Below are 17093 nucleotides of genomic sequence, written 5' to 3'. Positions count from 1 at the left end.
TCTGAAGAGCATCCTAACCAGACCCAGCTCCAGGACATACCTGGGCATTAGTCCACATTGTTAGATAGATGTCAGTCTAGTAGCTGTGCTGGAACAATTCGGCTAAGCATACAGCTAATACAGAACACAAATCTTCATAAATACTACCAGAATGTTGCCTTTTCAGTATCAAGTGCCTTAAGCCATTTCTTGATATGACATGGAATGAATTGCATTGGTGAAGAATGGCATCTGTGATGCTGGGGGCCTCAGGAGGAGGCTGGTGTCAACCATCTATCAAGCACCCCTGGCTTTAGCCTTGCTTTTTGCATTGCTGTGTTGGGCACCCTCATTATTGAGGACGAGGATATTTGTAGAGCCTCCTTTTCCAGTGAATTGTTTAATTGTCCATCACCATTCACAACTGGATGTGGCAAGTTTAGATTTTTAGATTAGATTACTTACAAGTGGCAAGTTTGCAGAGCTTAGATCTGGCATTGTTCAGTTGCTTCGCTCTGTTTATAGCAGGCTGCTTTCATTGTTGGAATATAAGTAGCCTGCATTGTAGTTTCATCAAACTAATACCTCACTGTTAGTTATGTCTAGTGCTGCTTTTGCCATGTTCACCTGCACTATTCATTGAAACTTCATATAGCATACATGGACAGTATGTGTAAAAAGGAAAAAAAAGTATTTTAACTTTGTCTTACCATGGTGTGTTACAGCTGTGTGTGAGGGTCATGTATCTCACACCCAGCTCATAGAAGAGACGCAGTGTAGCCATGTTGCTGTCAATCGAGTGTCCACCCTCTACACCAATTAAACTGGCCACTTTACCATTTTTGAAAGATGCATTGATTTCTACATTCAACAGAAATTACAGGTTATATTGAATAATTCACTTGGATTCAGAAAAGTGACTTAGCACTTCTATATTTGCAAACAAATTTCAGAATTTTCCTATTTTTAATATTTGATTCTAATTGTTCTATTTAGTTTGTTTTATTTAAGTTCAAAATGTGAATTGAAAACTGGCCCATGCCTTGCTGCTGAACTGCTTAGTACCTTTCAAGTAATAATTCATTCTGTAAATACCTAAGAAGAGATTTTGCTGTATTCAGTAATGAAAGATTAAGCAAAGATTAAAATAAAGAATGTAATATTAACAGAATATACTTGTAGCCTTAAATTAAAAAAAGATAGCATTACTCCACGAGACTGAATGGTGCCAAACATGTCAGCCATTGTGGATAGACAGGAACTACAGATATGTTCCTGTGCAAATCTAAATTGGTTAATGCAGAGCTCTCCTCCTGATCTGGCAAAATCTGCTGGGGTCAAAGATAGAAGGCTCTGACTTTGAGCAACAATGTTTTTATTACTTCTTATTGATGCAGAGTTCAACTCATGGCATCTTGATATTGGATGCCATCAATACAGGGAGAACAGACTATACAATATTTTCCAAATCAGAACTTTAATGAGCTAAACTCACTGAAACTGGATGTGCAAGAATTAAATTTATACTTTGGCCACTGTTGAAAAATGTCAAACTTGTTCTGTCATTTCCTTTCAGGGGTATAATACGCGTTCAACATTGGAGCAAACATGCTGGACAGGCTGACTGGCTTTTTCTCATTTAATTATACTCCAAAAACATGCAGCTTTGAAATGCTTCCTCAGAATGAGCACAACACGAGCACGATCTGGTATGCTGAATACTGAAAGTTGCTGCACTGAATAGCATAGTATGAATTTGTGCTGATAACGCATTCTAGACGTGATTGTTCATCAGAGGATATGGTGAATGCAGTCTCAAGAACAGTTTGTAAATAAAATGTTGACACTTTAACTGAAACTGTTGACAATAGATAATAGGAATATATTAGAAGCTGATTACTCACCTTTGGTTGAACCTACACACTGGAAAATTTCTGGATATTCGAGACACATTCTGTGAATGACATCAATCTGCTCCAGTGTTTGTCTCACGGCATCCTTGTACTGGGTGTCACATGGTGTATATGCTGACCAAAACTGGAAGATGATTCCAATTTAGAACATTAACAAACTAGATTCACTGAAACAGGGTGTGCAAGAATTAAGTTTATATCTTGGGCATTACTTCAGGGGCACATTATATATTGTGCATTGGAACAAAACAGATTGGATGGACTGAATGGCCTATTCTCATTCCATAACAAAATATGCTTTATATTTGTCCTGATAATTATGTTCGTTTGTTTCTGTGGTAAAGCTGCATGACTGATAAAAGTTTGAAAGGTGGATGACCAGGATGGTTCCATTGGAGTCATCAAAGGCTGATGTGAAATCTATTTTAGTGATCCTCATCCAATTAAAAAAAACCTGCTCCGATGATTCTTTTCCTGTGATTGCAAAGCAACCTATAGCTGGGTCTGCAGATCCCTTATATGCTGGAAACCGTATTGTGACTATCCTGATGGACAGATACCTGCTGCTAATCATTGCAGTAAATTGGTAATGGACGAGAATTCAATTGATCTAATGGTTGACATGAAAAGAAGTCCAGTTCATAAGGCGCCAGGCAAAACAAAGTTTGCTGTACTTCCATTTCATTGCCCTTTAGTGCTTGTTGTGGGCCACTTCTTCATGTGTTTGCAGAAAAATATAAGAGATCTAAATTTGGTTGGCAACTGCATTTATATTCACTGGTGGTCTGCATCCAAATGATGGTGATTCTGCTTTTGGGTGAGGTTGCACCACGATTTTTGTGTTCCGAGAGAGTCCATTGGTTATGAAATGAAAATGTTGTTTCAATGGTTCGTGAATTTTCTTGTGAGTATTAAAATTTAACATTCAACCCTTTATATACACTTTGTCTGGTAGATATGGAAGTGAGTCATACCATAATAATTCTTATAGAAAGTATGTGGGACCTTGTTCTTTTACTTACCTTGGCAATTCTTAAGGCTATTAAGACTCAATGGCTAAAGGACCCCTCATTCCTGATGAAGGGCTTTTGCCCGAAATACTCATTCTCCTGCTCCTCGGATGCTGCCTGACCTGCTGTGCTTTTCCACCTGCTGCGCTCTCGACTCTTTTGTACTGTATGGTTCTAAACCTTTTCTGACACTGTTGCAGTGGATGAGGTAATAAAGACAGTACTGAGTGCCCCTGTTCACTTCTTATTATAATAACTGCACCACTATTTTACAGAGCTTCCTTATCTTAAATAAAAGGCGCAGACATTCAAAGATTCAAATGTAATTTCTCAACAAATAAACTCCAACTATTCACTCACATGTTTTCTCACTTTGTAGAATGTTGCAACATTTTTCCAATAACTTTGATATGTTGGTTGAGGCAGGGACAAGACTAGCAATTTAACTTTCGGGGTGTAGGATCTTCAGGCATGATGCGGAAGGTGCAAAAGTGGAGGTGGTGTCCCATTATTTAATGCTTTAGTGCTTTATTGCATTACAGTAAGGAGAGATGATATCTTGGAAGGGTCATCAAATAAAGCTTTGTGGTTAGACGTTAGGAATAAAAAGGGGGCAGTCACACTTTTAAGAGTGTAGTGGAGGACTGGAAGATAGTTAAAGCAGTGTCTGAGGAAGAAGGGTGTTGGAAATAGACCAGGGAACTATAGATCGGTGAGTCATTCGTAGGGAAACTACTGAAAAAATTAGTGAAGGAGAAAATTAGCCTCTATTTGGAGATGCAAGGTTCGATCAGAGTTAGTCAGAGTGGCTTTGTCAGAAAGGGGTTATACCTGACAAATGTGATTGAATTTTTTGAGGAGTTGACCAAGTGTTTAGATGAGGGATAGGGTAGTTGATGTAGTTTGTAGGGATTTCAGCAAGTCTTTGACAAGACCTCACAAGGGAAACTGATAAAGGTGAAAGCTCATGGGATACTGAGTGAGTTGATAAGTTAGATCCAAAATTAGCTAAGTGATAGGTGACAGAGGGTGCTGGTAGCAGGCTGTTTGTATGATTCTAGCTTTGTGTGTGGTGGCATACCACAAAGATCAGTGCTTGGTCCCTTATTGCTTGTGATATTCAGAAGTGATATGGATGAGGTTGTGAGGGTGGTGATAAGTAAGTTTGTGGATGCACAAAGATAGATCGGGTGGGAAATGATGAGGAAAAAGTCTTAGGTAACAGAAGATTATAAACAGACTGGTCAGATATGCAGATCAGTGGCAGAATTTAACCCTGATAAATTTGAGGTGATGCACCTTGGAAGAAGGAAAAAGGCAAGGGATATTCAATGAATGGCAAGACATTAGGAAGCTCAAAAGAACTGAGCAGTCTTGGAGTGCTTATCCACAGATTCTTGAAGCTGGCAAGGCAGGTTAATATGGTAGTTAAGATATTACCTGGAACATTTACTATTAATAGGTTTGGCATGGATTTTAAGGGCAGGGAAGTCATTTTGGAGCTGGATAGAACTTTGGTTAGGCCACAGCTGGAGTACTGTATGCAGTTTTGGTCACCACACCATGCGAAAGATGCAATTGCAATGGAAGAAATGCAGAGGAGATTCACCAGGATGTTGCCTGGGATGGAGCATTTCCGGAATGAAGGGAGGCTGGGTAAGCTTGGGTTGTTTCTTTGGAGCAGAGAAAGTTGATGGTGGACCTGATAGAAATGTATACAATTATGGGGAGAAGGTGGGATATGCTGTTGTGGTGCAGTGGTAGTAACCCTACTTTGGACTGAGAGGCCTGAGTTCAAGTCCCACCTGCTCCAGAGTTATGCCATAATGTCTCTAAACAGGTTGATTACAAAATATCTACGAGATTATGAAGGGCATGGTGAATTGAAACTAGCTGTTTCCCCTACTCAAAGGATCAATAACAAGGAGAGATAATTTTAAAGTGAATGGAAGGAGGTTTGAGGAAGCATGTTTTCTCTCAGTGTGGTGGATGCCTGGATTGCATTGCTTGGGAGGGTAGCTGATTCCAGAAACCTCAATCTTTAAAAGGTGATTGACATGCTACAGCATTCAAGGCTTTGGGCCTAGTGTGGGAAAGTGGGACTAGTGCAGATAGTAGTGTATTTTTGATGGTACAGATCTGATAGGCCGAAAGGCCTCTTCTGTACTGCATGATTCTATGCTTTCATGTACAAGAAAATTCAAACGCCACTGCTACAAATTTTAATGGAACTCCCCAAAAACTCCAAAGAGAGATGCTGGATTGTTGTTTATTCCCATTACAAATGTTTTGCTCATTCATAAGGTTTTTTTTGTCCTCTCAACTTGGAGGATCACAAACTCTACCCACATTCAGTGCTTGTGTTTGCTTATGCCAATGGCAAAATTTCAATAGTAGTTAATCCTTACATCTTTATGTCTTGTGATATGTTTTTTCGAAGGTAAAGCAGGTATACAAATGCAGGTTGTTGTTTTTTTCAGTCTGGTAATTGGACTGGCACAAGGCAGGAGAATGTCCATCCTGAGCTAGTGGGACATGTTGAAAACATGTTGTTTGTGATAACCAATAAATGATAGAAATATCCAATGCCCTGCTGTTAGAATTTTCAGACTGTAAATGGCTGTTTAAGGATAACATGAGGTGAACAAAAAGTGTTATGGGTGAATGCTTTGAGAATTCCTTGATTGGGGCAGCACGGTGGCTCAGTGGTTAGCACTGCTGCCTCACAGCACCAGGGTCCCAGGTTCCATTCCAGCCTTAGACAACTGCCTGTGTGGATTCTACACGTTCTCCCTGTGTCTGTGTGGGTTTCCTCTGGGTGCTCTGGTTTCTTCCCACAGTCCAAAGATGTGCGGATCAGGTGAATTGGCCATGCTAAATTGCCCATAGCATTAGGTGCAGTAGTTAGAGGGAGATGGGTCTGGGTGGTTTGCTCTTCGGAGGGTCCTGTGGACTGGTTGGGCCGAAGGGCCTGTTTCACATTGTAAGGAATCTAATCAGGCCTATCTTTAGATGAGTGTTGCATATTAATGTGAAAATCAATTAAGAAGCAAACCGAAATACCTGTCCTCCTACAAGACCAGTTCTCAGCTTGGGAATGTTGGTTTGGGTTTCATTCAGCTTGTATAGATCCACCTTGCTCAGTTGGTTATGGTAACGTAGGAGAAGCTGCCATGGGAGGTCGTTATGTCTGAGAATGAATAAAATTGATTTCTAAAGTTAAATGTCAAGATGGACTGTGACACATTAGTTTATATACATTTGCTTACAATTTCCAATAAATCAGCAAGATCACAAAACCATTTAATTTCCATGTAAATTGAAAAATATTTTAATGTCATTGAGATGTTGAGCACCTCATTAGATTCCAAAAATTAAATACTGAGAATGAACCATGATTTTATTGTACAAATGGCTGTCCTTTTATATTAATTTCTACACATTGAAAAAAAGAAGGAAGTTTGCAACATGAGGAAGTGTGTGGGTTTAGTGTTTTAAACACAGGAAAATGTGCTTGCATCACGAGGCTGCCTCAAACCCATCTATAACAATAGTCAGCGTGGGGGCAAGAGGCTGGCCATAGACAGCCCTCTCAGATAATAAGATCTCCCTATTACTTTGTGCTCATCACTCACCTGGATTCATTTTTTACACACTTAAACATTCATGTCAGATCCACAGCTTTCCTGAAGCCTGCCATTGCAAGCAAGACATGAGCACAGTGATGATTTAGAATGCTGACTATAGTTCATTCCAATTCTGCAATTAATACTGAGTACTCAAAGCTGCTTTTTTTTTGAACCCATTCGTGAGGTAGGGCTTGTTCACATTACTTTTGCTCAGAGCTAATTTCTACACTTTAGAGCTTTCACATTACGAATGGGTGCTGCCTGAACTGTCTGCGAATGGGCCTGGGACAGTGAGCAACATGATCAGGCTACTGTTGACAGACCTGGAGCTGTACAACACAGAAGGGAGTACCATTAGCAACAGCTGCTGATAAAATCTGAAGCTGGACATCAGAAAGAAGAGGGAGCAGCAGGTGGAGTACAGCTTGTAGAAGCCACCTCCCATGACATAGGAGATTGGGTTTCCTTGAGATATCGGAAAAGCTGTGTTTCAGGAGATTTGGCTTGTCATCTTAGCTGGTGGAAGACATCTGTAGCTTCCTGGAAGACCCACAGCTCCTTGGCATTTGTGTCTTGCTTTACAAAAAGCTTTTAAAATAATCAACCTAACCTATTTATGTCTGGGCCCTTCCAAAGCTCCACAAAAGATCTCTTGATCAGTCAGGACTTTATTCACTGGAATTTACAAGAATGAGAGGGAATCTCATAGAAACCTATAAAATGCTAACTATAATTGAAATGAGAATGAATTTCTTTACCCACAAAGTGGTGAGCCTGAGGAATTCTCTTCCACAGAAAGCAGCTAAATTCAAACCATTGAATGTTTTCAAACAGGAGTTAGATATAGTTTGTAGGGCTAAAGGGATCATAGGGTAGCGGGAGAAAACAAGAACGTGTTACACAGTTGGATGATCAGCCATGAACATACTGAATAACATAGCAGATTTGATGGGCTGAATGACCTACTCCTGCTCCTATTTTCTATATTTCATTTGACACCTCACCAATACATAAGCCAAGTGACTGACTAATAACTATATGAATTTAGCCTTTCTTAACAACACTAATGAGACTGCGTGGGTTCTCAAGTTCGTATCTCTGTCTGACATCTCACACGTTGGCTGATATGTGGCAATTTATAGATCAACACAGGGTCAACATGGAGTGGTGATAAACGGTGGGGTTTCCATTCTGTTTATGTGCAGCTGTGTTCCAGAATTCCAGGCAGCAGAGAATGTGGCATTTCACGTCCCTGACATTGCTGCACTTGGAAACATACACAAGGCCAACTGCTAGAAGCAGCCCCTGGACCCTCCCTTCTTTTTCACACCCCAATCCAAGCCACCCTGAGACCTACCCTATTTTCTGGACCAATCCTCAAGACCCTCCTACCTGACAATCTCATAGGTGCTCATTCATTTACTCAGCACCCACCTGACATAAGCACCCCTCACCCATCTGGCACAAACACCCCTCACCCACCAGGCACAAACACCTTTCATCTACCAGGCACACAGCACCCCTTACCCACCTAGTACAAACACCTCTCACCCACCAGGCACACAACACCCCTAACTCACCTGGCACACAGCCATCCTCACCCATCTGGCACACAACCACCTTTACCCACCTGACACACAACCACCCTCACCTATCTAGCATAAACACTCCTCACCCACCTGGCACAAACACCCCTCACCCACTTGAAGTCAAAGAAGATCTTTTGTATTTGGAGTTGGTACACAAAACAGCTCTTATCTACCTGGCATAAACACCCCTTACCCACCTGGAACATAACCGCCCTCACCCACCAGGCACAAACACTCCTTACCCACTTGGTACAAACACCCTTACCCACCTAGCACCTTCAACTGCACACACCTATTTACCCTTTCACAAAAGCTGTCAAAATGACTGGCTGCGTGGCTGGACATTTAAATCTGAAAGCAAAGCCCGCTGAGTGCAGCTGAAGAGGTGGCGTTTCCAGGTTAATTTGCTTCACTGCTGGTTTTGTGAATTCCTAAGACAGATTTATAACAGAAGGCCCCTGTCCAGGAATCTCTAGCACAGAAAGCATCTCAAGTAAACAGGTTTTTTTAAAGTTGGTCAGAGTCGGAAATAGGCTAATCAATGATTAGCAGAAAATTTTCCACTATGTATGGTAAATAAATATGTTGCAATTTTAGATTGAGGGAATGACAGAATTTCATGAGGATGTAGAGGTTCCTTGTATTGATGTGTTAGGTGACTCTCACATTCCTCACATCTTACTGTATTTGTGATGTACTTGTTGAATGCTGACCAATATACAGCATTCTCATCCAGGTGCCTTGTTTGCTCTACACCATGTGCCCCTCATGTAACTGTGATAACATATCTTGGTGAAGAGCTGTGAGTTCAAGCACCTGATTCTCTTTAAAAGATATGCTTCTTGAGGAACCTAGTTCATAGCTACTGTATATAGTCAAAACCAGTATCTGGCCCCTCTCATGCAATGTCAGACCATCCCACTATGATAAGCTAACTGTTTAGTTGTAAGTTTGGTGAAACGTCTTGCATTCTTAGTCAGATTTGGGAATCTGCTCAGTGTGTCCAAAGTAGTTATCTTGGTCAAATATCAGGCTTGTAGAATATATTGAAGTTGTTTCTCTGTACCTTTACCAGAAACCATTTTAATCTATATGGTGCATTTGTCAGTGGTTTACACTCTATCACTTCCAATGGTTCATGATTGGTTTCCAAATGGAACTGTTTGCCAGACAGATGCATATGGATGCATGCAATTACAAATACCAAAGCAAATATGTGATACTCTATATTGGAACAATTGGAGTGTGGACCTTTGGGTCTGAAACCAATTAGCTTGCCATCTTGTATGATACACATTCCTGACCTTTTCTGTGATGCATCAACTTCAAGAATCTTGTTCCTTCAGTCATAGTAAGATGTGTGTAGTATGCAAGTCTGAGCTGACAAAGCTTGTTTGAGTGAATCAAATACATATTGATGGTCCTTCTGCCCATACATATGAGATGCCTTTCCTTAAGAGGTCTCCTAACAATGACACTTTATCAAAAACAATTGGTGTGTAAAGTGCTGGAGTCAAAAATGCAAGGTATCTCCTCAGATCATCTTTGTCTTCGAGCACTAGGCATGTGTTGCACTCTTCAGTTTTGTCAGGATGGATCTTGTAATTTGGACAAAAGATCAAAGGAGGTTGTTCTGACCGATATCCACCCATCACTTGCTGCTGTTGAAGCTGAGTCCTTCATGATGAGCTGCTGCATTACTGAGTATAGATTTTAGTTGTGCTCTTTTTGAGTTATGCCCATCATGGCAACATCATCAGCAAAACAGACACATCCAGACATACCTTCTGTAATTCTATCACAGACTGCTAGAGCAAATCCTGGCTAATGGGTAGACAGAAAAATGGGGGCTGGAAGCAATATCTTCCAATAGTATTCCAAAATAATGATTTATTGAGATTCCTTTGTCAAGTGAGCTGACTAATTTGGGACTCAATTCCTCTAATGTTGGAATTTTGTGCAGACATATCATTAAAGAAAGATTTAGATGTTTTGGGTCCAAACGATTTTGCCATTTTTCTGTAGCACATATGTAATTAAACTGCACCAGTCTGTGTGCTGATGGACATGATGAATAATCCTCTGTATCATTCAGCTAACTCTTAAGCCTATCTTGTATGTGAACACTGCACTTTCCAATTGATGGAATTGCACTTCTCTGAAGTGCAAATAAATCGACTTTGAGGTTTCCTGTGATGTTGAATCTGTCTGTATATATTTGTTGTAAGTTCTGGATTGACTCATGTGATTACTCTTGGCCTGTGCTGTTGTGTTTGGTACATTTGTGATCTTATGACTTTGTACATAATGGTAATCTTGTAATTGCTGGTCTGTTCATGCTCACCAGGTAAAATAAATTTCATGCAGAATTACCATAGCTACATTTCATTTTCAATGTTCTAATGCCAATATATGCATCCAATTTTTGCAATTCTATATTGTACTAATGTCAATTATCCAGATACATGTCCTTCAGCATTCTGACTGGTACAATTATATTCACTCACAGATGTGGGTGGCTCTGGCTAGGCCAGCATTTATTACAAACACTCATACTTTTTGAATGCGATCCCATGAAGGCTTGACGTATGAACATTTCCTGTACTTATGAACAGCAGCTTTACATCACCCTGCATTGTCTTCTGACTTGTGTACAAATCAACTTGTGAACAAACTCCAGAGTAGGATCCATTCACAATCTAGAGACTGCTTGGATTTTTTTATTCACAACTGGGATGTGGGTGTCACTTTCTGGCCAGCACTTTTGTTAACTTGTTGACTTTGAGAAGGTGGTGTGAACTGCCTTCTTGAAACACTGTGGACCATATGCTATAGGTAGACTCACAGAGCTATTCCAGAATGTTGACCCAGCTGGCTGGCATGTGTTGACTTTGGTTTTACGTGTCTTTGCCAGCTTTCTTCAGTCATATGGTATTAATAACTGCACAGGCTTCTAACTGTTTCATTTTGTCCACACGCTGTGTCACGTTCGCAATGAACCTGTATAGCTCACAGTACACACTCTGAACCTTTGCCCTGGTCTCTCTTATTGCGAACCTCATATTCTTGCTTGCACCAATGCAGGTCTCGGACACACTTCCTGTTACTGCTACTAGCATGCTATACATGCTTCTTGTTTGTTACCTCCTATCATAGCCTCTGGTTGCATCTCTGGAAATAGATTTCTTGTGCTGGCGATTCCTCCCAGTGTCCTAACATACTGTGATTTGCAGTGATCTTTGAACACAGGACAGCTTCAGATGGGTGCAGGAGCTCACACGCTACACAATTTGCTTGCTTTCAGGGTCCTGACTACAGAGCACAAGTATAGGTAAAGTATCCAATGCTTGCAGATGTTGATATCTGGCTATTATGTCTTCATCTTTTTTCCGTTTTCCTTAGCAGTGTACAAATGTTGTGATCTCTCTTTCTTTTTCTCCAAGAGGTCTTCTTGAAAAACTTTGATAGGGTTGAACATAAGACTGCTCCCATTACGACTCAGGTGGTTCAGCCACTGAGAACTCACAGTCTTTGCTCTTCTCACAGCACTTACTGATAAAACTAGTCAATTGATTCTTGTGGCTGTTGGCTGTAAAGCAGTTTAAACCAAATGTGCCAATTTAGAAAGAGAACTTTGGGCAGTGGTGTACAGATGTGAGAAAAGTCTATGGGAGAATTTCATGGTGGACAGCAACTATTATTGACTGGGATCGTTCTAAAACAAAAATTGGTGGAAAGCATCAGCAAGATTATACAGGTTACTTCTGTGGCATTCAAAGCTATGATCTGACTCTGAAACGCAAGCCATATCTCTATCTGTCATCACGAGAAAACCAGGAAATAAAAGATCGAACTGTAAAGATCCATCACTTAGCAAGGTAATGAGACCAACAAGGGCATAGAGTTACTGGTGTACTCTCAGCTTGAGATCCACAGATGGCCTGATTAGGTGCAACTAACACAACCAGTAATACTACAATATTGCTCAATCAGAGGTGGCACCTTGCTTGAAGATGATATTGTGTTGGTCTAATCCAGAATCACTGTACCTAAAATAATGTAGGAAGAACTTCTTCAGTAGATACATGAAGTCTGCATGGGAATGGAAAGGCACATCAACTCTGTACTGGACATGCATCACATCAGAGAAATATTCTTTCTGTGCAGTGTTGTTGAATGTGTAGAAATACACAGCAGAAAGAATCACCTAGTCCATGGTTAATGCTGACCAATTCTCAAAATAATCAAGAATGGTTTTGAATGGCAGTATTGAGTGTTATTCAAAGTTCCCATGCATTAAAAATTTGAAAGTTAACAGCTACTACAATCTGTAGTATAAGTTCTGATTGCTGAGGAAGGATTCCTGAAAATGTATGTAACAGTAGAACCAAATTAATCTCTAGAGAGTTTAAGAATTTTCTGAACGGTATGAGTTTACCATTATAACCTCATTCCCACATTACCCAAGAGGCTACATCTTCATAGAAGTACATGATATGGTGGCTCAGTGGTTAGCACTGCTGCCTCACAGCACTAGGGACCTGGGTTTGAATCCAGCCTCGGGTGACTGTGTGAGTGGAATTTGCACATTCTCCCTGTGTCTGCATGGGTTTCCTCCCACAATCCAAAGATGCACCGGTTAGGTGGATCAGGTTCGGTGGGTTAGTCATGGGAAATGTAGGGACAGGTAGGGGTGTGTGTCTGGGTGGGATGTTCTTTGGAGAGTTAGTGTGGACTTATTGGGGGTGAATGTCTTGTTCCAGCACTGTAGGGATTCTGTGACTGTCTACTCAACAAAAATAGAGGGTCCTCATATAGTCCCAAGAGGCAAAGGAAAACCTGGACATTGTCTTATTGTTGCTCTGAGCTACTCTCAGGGCTGGCAATGAAATTACCTGCAGAGCTACTTAATGGCAGAAAATACAAGACAACTCAGGTAATCAGGATACAAATGACCAAGAGGAAGTAAGACATCAATTCACCAATGAACAGGTAGAAAAAAGTCAACACTTTCATCAAAATGTCAAGCAAGGAGTTGTTAAATGACAAACCAAAAATGCTGAACATGCAAGCAAGGAGGAACATTGAGGTGGTAGGAGAGAGAGAGAAGCCTGTGTGAGCAGGGAGGAACGCTGAGGTGGAAGGGGAGAGAGAAGCCTGTGTGAGCAGGGAGGAATACTGAGGTGGAAGGGGAGAGAGAAACCTGTGTGAGCAGGGAGGAACACTGAGGTGGAAGGGGAGAGAGAAGCCTGTGTGAGCAGGGAGGAACACTGAGGTGGAAGGGGAGAGAGAAGCCTGTGTGAGCAGGGAGGAATACTGAGGTGGAAGGGGAGAGAGAAGCCTGTGTGAGCAGGGAGGGACACTGAGGTGGAAGGGGAGAGAGAGAGAAGCCTGTGTGAGCAGGGAGGGACACTGAGGTGGTAGGAGAGAGAGAGAAGCCTGTGTGAGCAGGGAGGAACACTGAGGTGGTAGGAGAGAGAGAGAAGCCTGTGTGAGCAGGGAGGAATACTGAGGTGGAAGGGGAGAGAGAAACCTGTGTGAGCAGGGAGGAACACTGAGGTGGAAGGGGAGAGAGAAGCCTGTGTGAGCAGGGAGGGACACTGAGGTGGAAGGGGAGAGAGAAGCCTGTGTGAGCAGGGAGGGACACTGAGGTGGAAGGGGAGAGAGAAGCCTGTGTGAGCAGGGAGGGACACTGAGGTAGCAGGGGAGAGAAAAGCCTGTGTGAGCAGGGAGGGACACTGAGGTGGAAGGGGAGAGAGAAGCTTGTGAGAGCAGGGAGGGACACTGAGGTGGAAGGGGAGAGAGAGAGAGAGAGGTCTGTGTGAGCAGGGAGGAACACTGAGGTAGCAGGAGAGAGAGTGAGAGAATGAGAGAGACCTGTGTGAGCAGGAGAAACATGAGGGAGGCAGGACAGAGAAACCTCTACGTCCCCGTGACCTTTAATCTCCCTCACCCTCTAACCACTGTCTTTCACTTTTGTTCCACTTGCCTCCAGCCGTTCACCAACCACAGCAGTCTCATCACTTTTCCACCTCTGTTCAGCTCAGAAGAATCATGTTGGACTTGAAACTTTAATACTATTCCTCTCTCTGCACAGATATTGCTAGGCTTGCTGCGTTTCTCCTACAGTTTCTGTTTTGGTTTTATATCTTCAGCAGCAGAATCTTGTGTGTTTATTTTTGATTTTGAAGAGTCTGGAGCAGCTGCATTAAGGGGAGACGTGTCAGCATCCTCAGCAGAAAACAGGCAGGGTATAGGAGCAGAAAGCAACATGTGTGCTGACTTGTGGCACCAAAATCCATACATTTGAAAGCCTACAACATGCAACTCCCAATAACACTTCTGTGATAATATCTCCCAAAACAGAATCCACGTCGCCCTGACTGCAGTTGCAGATCCTTCTAATTGTTGCTGGAAGTGACTTGCACCAATTCCTACTGTCTTTGTTTGGTGAATGCCAGCAGGAGCAAGTGATAGTCAGAGAGACCGAGACAAAAATACAAATGGGGTTTTATCTACATTCCATGACCCTAAATGTCTAATACAGCCTCCTGGATTGAAGTAATCTCAAAAATCAAGCTGGACAGCAAGGCAAAAACAAATCAGTGGCACCTCTTGATTTTGATCACACCAATCTTATGCTTCTTAACATCTGGAAGAGACAGAAAAATGAATTGGAAATTCTCTACCTGGAGCAAAAATAATCCCAATAGACAAAGGCATTCGTGTTATCTGAATTATAAATGATTTTCCATGGCATGGCGGTCTCTCAGTCTGGCATGGCAGCCTCCCGGCCCAGGGCTTTCGACCTGGCCCAGCAAACTGTCAGCTGGTGTGGTGGTCTCTTGGCCCAGCATGGCAAACTCTCAGCCGGTGTGGCATGGTGGGCTTCCAACGGTACATGGCGGACTCTCGGCCTGGTGTAGCAATATCTCAGCGTGGACTCTCAGCTTGGTATGGTGGTCTTTCGGTGGTACATGGCAATCTGTCAGCCTGGTGTGGCAGTCTCTCAGCCCAGCGTGATGGTCTCTCGTTCCGAGCATGGCAGTCTTTCAGCCCAGTGTGGTTGTCTTGTGGCCCAGTGTGGCAGTCTCTCGGCAGTACTTGCCGATCTCTCAGCCCGGTGTGGCAGTTTCTCGGCAGTGTCTTGGAAGAATATGGCAGACTCTTAGCCTGGTGTTGCGGTCTCTTGGCCCATTGGTGGTCTCGGCCCAGTGTGGGAGTCTCTCAGCTGTTTATGGCAGACTCTCGGCCTGATGTGGTGATCCCTAGGCGCAGTGAAGTGGTCTCTCACCCTGGTGTGGCAGTCTCTTGGCCCAGTGAAGTGCTCTCTCACCCTGGTGTGGCGGTCTCTAGGCCCAGTGTAGTTGTCTCTCAGCCTGGTGTGGTGGTCTCTCAGCCTGCTGTGGTCTCTCGGTCCGGTGCGGCGGTGTCTCGGCAGTACATGGCAGACTCTTGGCCTGGTGTGGCAGTCTCTCGGCCCAGCGTGGCGGTCTCTCAGCCCGGTGTGGTAGTCTCTCAGCCTGGTGTGGTAGTCTCTAGGCCTAGTGTGGCAGTCTCTCGGCAGTACATGGCAGACTCTCGGCCCGGTGTGGCAGTCTCTCGGCAGTACATGGCAGACTCTCGGCCGGTGTGGCAGTCTCTCAGCCCAATGTGGCGGTCTCTCGGCCCCGTGTGGTGGTCTCTTGGCCTGGTGTTTTGGCCTTTCAGCACGCTGTGGCAGTCTGTCCAGTGTAGCAGTCTCTTGGTAGTACATTGCAGTCACAGCCCGGTGTGGCAGTCTCTCAACCCAGTGTGGTGATCTCTTGGCCTGGTGTTTCGGCCTCTTGGCGCGGTGTGCAGTCTGTCGGTCCAGTGCAGCGGTCTCTCGGCAGTACATTGCAGTCTCAGCCCGGTGTGGCGGTCTCTCGGCCCGGTGTGGACTTCCAATCTCGGGGTGATTCTTCAAAATGTGGTCCCACCGTGGATAAGCACTTAAGAAACACTGATTTTTGAACTTTCAGCTTTATTTCTTTATTTTCTACTTAAGGCTAAGGTCTGCAATGCGTAATTTTCAACTTATTTTGCATGTTTTACTCTAAAGTTACTGCAATGTTCAACTTCTAACTTTGTTCCTTCTTTCTATCTTGTTCTTAATATTCTGTAACAACAGTGTGGCAACATTATATACTTTTTATTGTACACCTGTACTTTTATATTTGAGTACATGTATCAATAAAACCAAAATCAAACCAAGCTTGGCCTTGAAAAATTCAGCCAGTGAGATCTGCATTTCCACCATATAGATCACAGCTTCTCCAAGCACAGAGGAGAGCGGACATAAAACCTCTCCTAATAAAGCACTGACCATTGAAGATAGGTGAGGACACTCAAAGGTGTAACTAATTGGTACTGGAATTTTTCCTCATCCATTTCAAGCATATATATCAAGAAAGAAAGACAGCGCTATGTCAGATGACCAAAACATTTCTTGAAAGCTACAGCCAACCAAATGCATCTCATTATCTTCATATATGACAGCTTGATGACTTTTGAGGAAGTTTACATTTGAAACTTTTAAAATTTCATGTTAAATTTCACTGCACTCACCCATCTATGAGAGGAGTTTCTTTCATTAATGTCTCTGCCCGTTGTCTATATTGATCTGCAGAACAGAATGTATCAACACACAAAAGGAAAAGAAAAACCCACATTTTCTTTACTGCTGATACCTGTGGCTCAGACATGATTTTAGTTGAACTTCCTGTTTTCTTTCTTACATTTTATATCTGTAAGATAAGATGAACCTTTAACCTCTCAGCTTTTAAATTCATTATCTTTTGACACAGTAACTATAAATTCTGTTCAAAGGTAATCATGGCAATTTATGCCATCTGGAAGTGAAAATACAAGGAATGATCTTGATCAGATTATTAGTCCTGTGACATTTGTAACCACAAATATGAAAAACTTGCATTTCAGAGCATTAAGCTG

The 17093-nt window shown here is 42.5% G+C and overlaps 1 protein-coding gene across 1 annotated transcript in view; it reads right to left on the bottom strand.

Moving 5' to 3' along the window:
- dpep1 (dipeptidase 1) overlaps nt 1-16846 on the bottom strand; it is a 58915-nt gene extending 42069 nt beyond the window's left edge. Inside the window, exons 1-4 of the mRNA XM_043706798.2 lie at nt 16710-16846; nt 5966-6092; nt 1884-2016; nt 690-840 (exon numbers count right to left, since the gene is read on the bottom strand). Coding sequence (XP_043562733.2) covers nt 690-840; nt 1884-2016; nt 5966-6092; nt 16710-16846 — 548 coding nt within the window. The remainder of the gene's footprint in view (nt 1-689; nt 841-1883; nt 2017-5965; nt 6093-16709) is intronic.
- Between the last annotated feature and the right edge of the window lie 247 nt (nt 16847-17093).

The sequence above is a fragment of the Chiloscyllium plagiosum genome, unplaced genomic scaffold, assembly GCF_037043375.1.
Source record: "Chiloscyllium plagiosum isolate Xiang-an unplaced genomic scaffold, Cpla_swu_hap1 HiC_scaffold_17, whole genome shotgun sequence".
NCBI classification, from domain to species: Eukaryota; Metazoa; Chordata; class Chondrichthyes; order Orectolobiformes; family Hemiscylliidae; genus Chiloscyllium; species Chiloscyllium plagiosum.
Note: the sequence above shows the minus strand (reverse complement) of the source record. Positions and strands in the feature narration are given on the sequence as shown.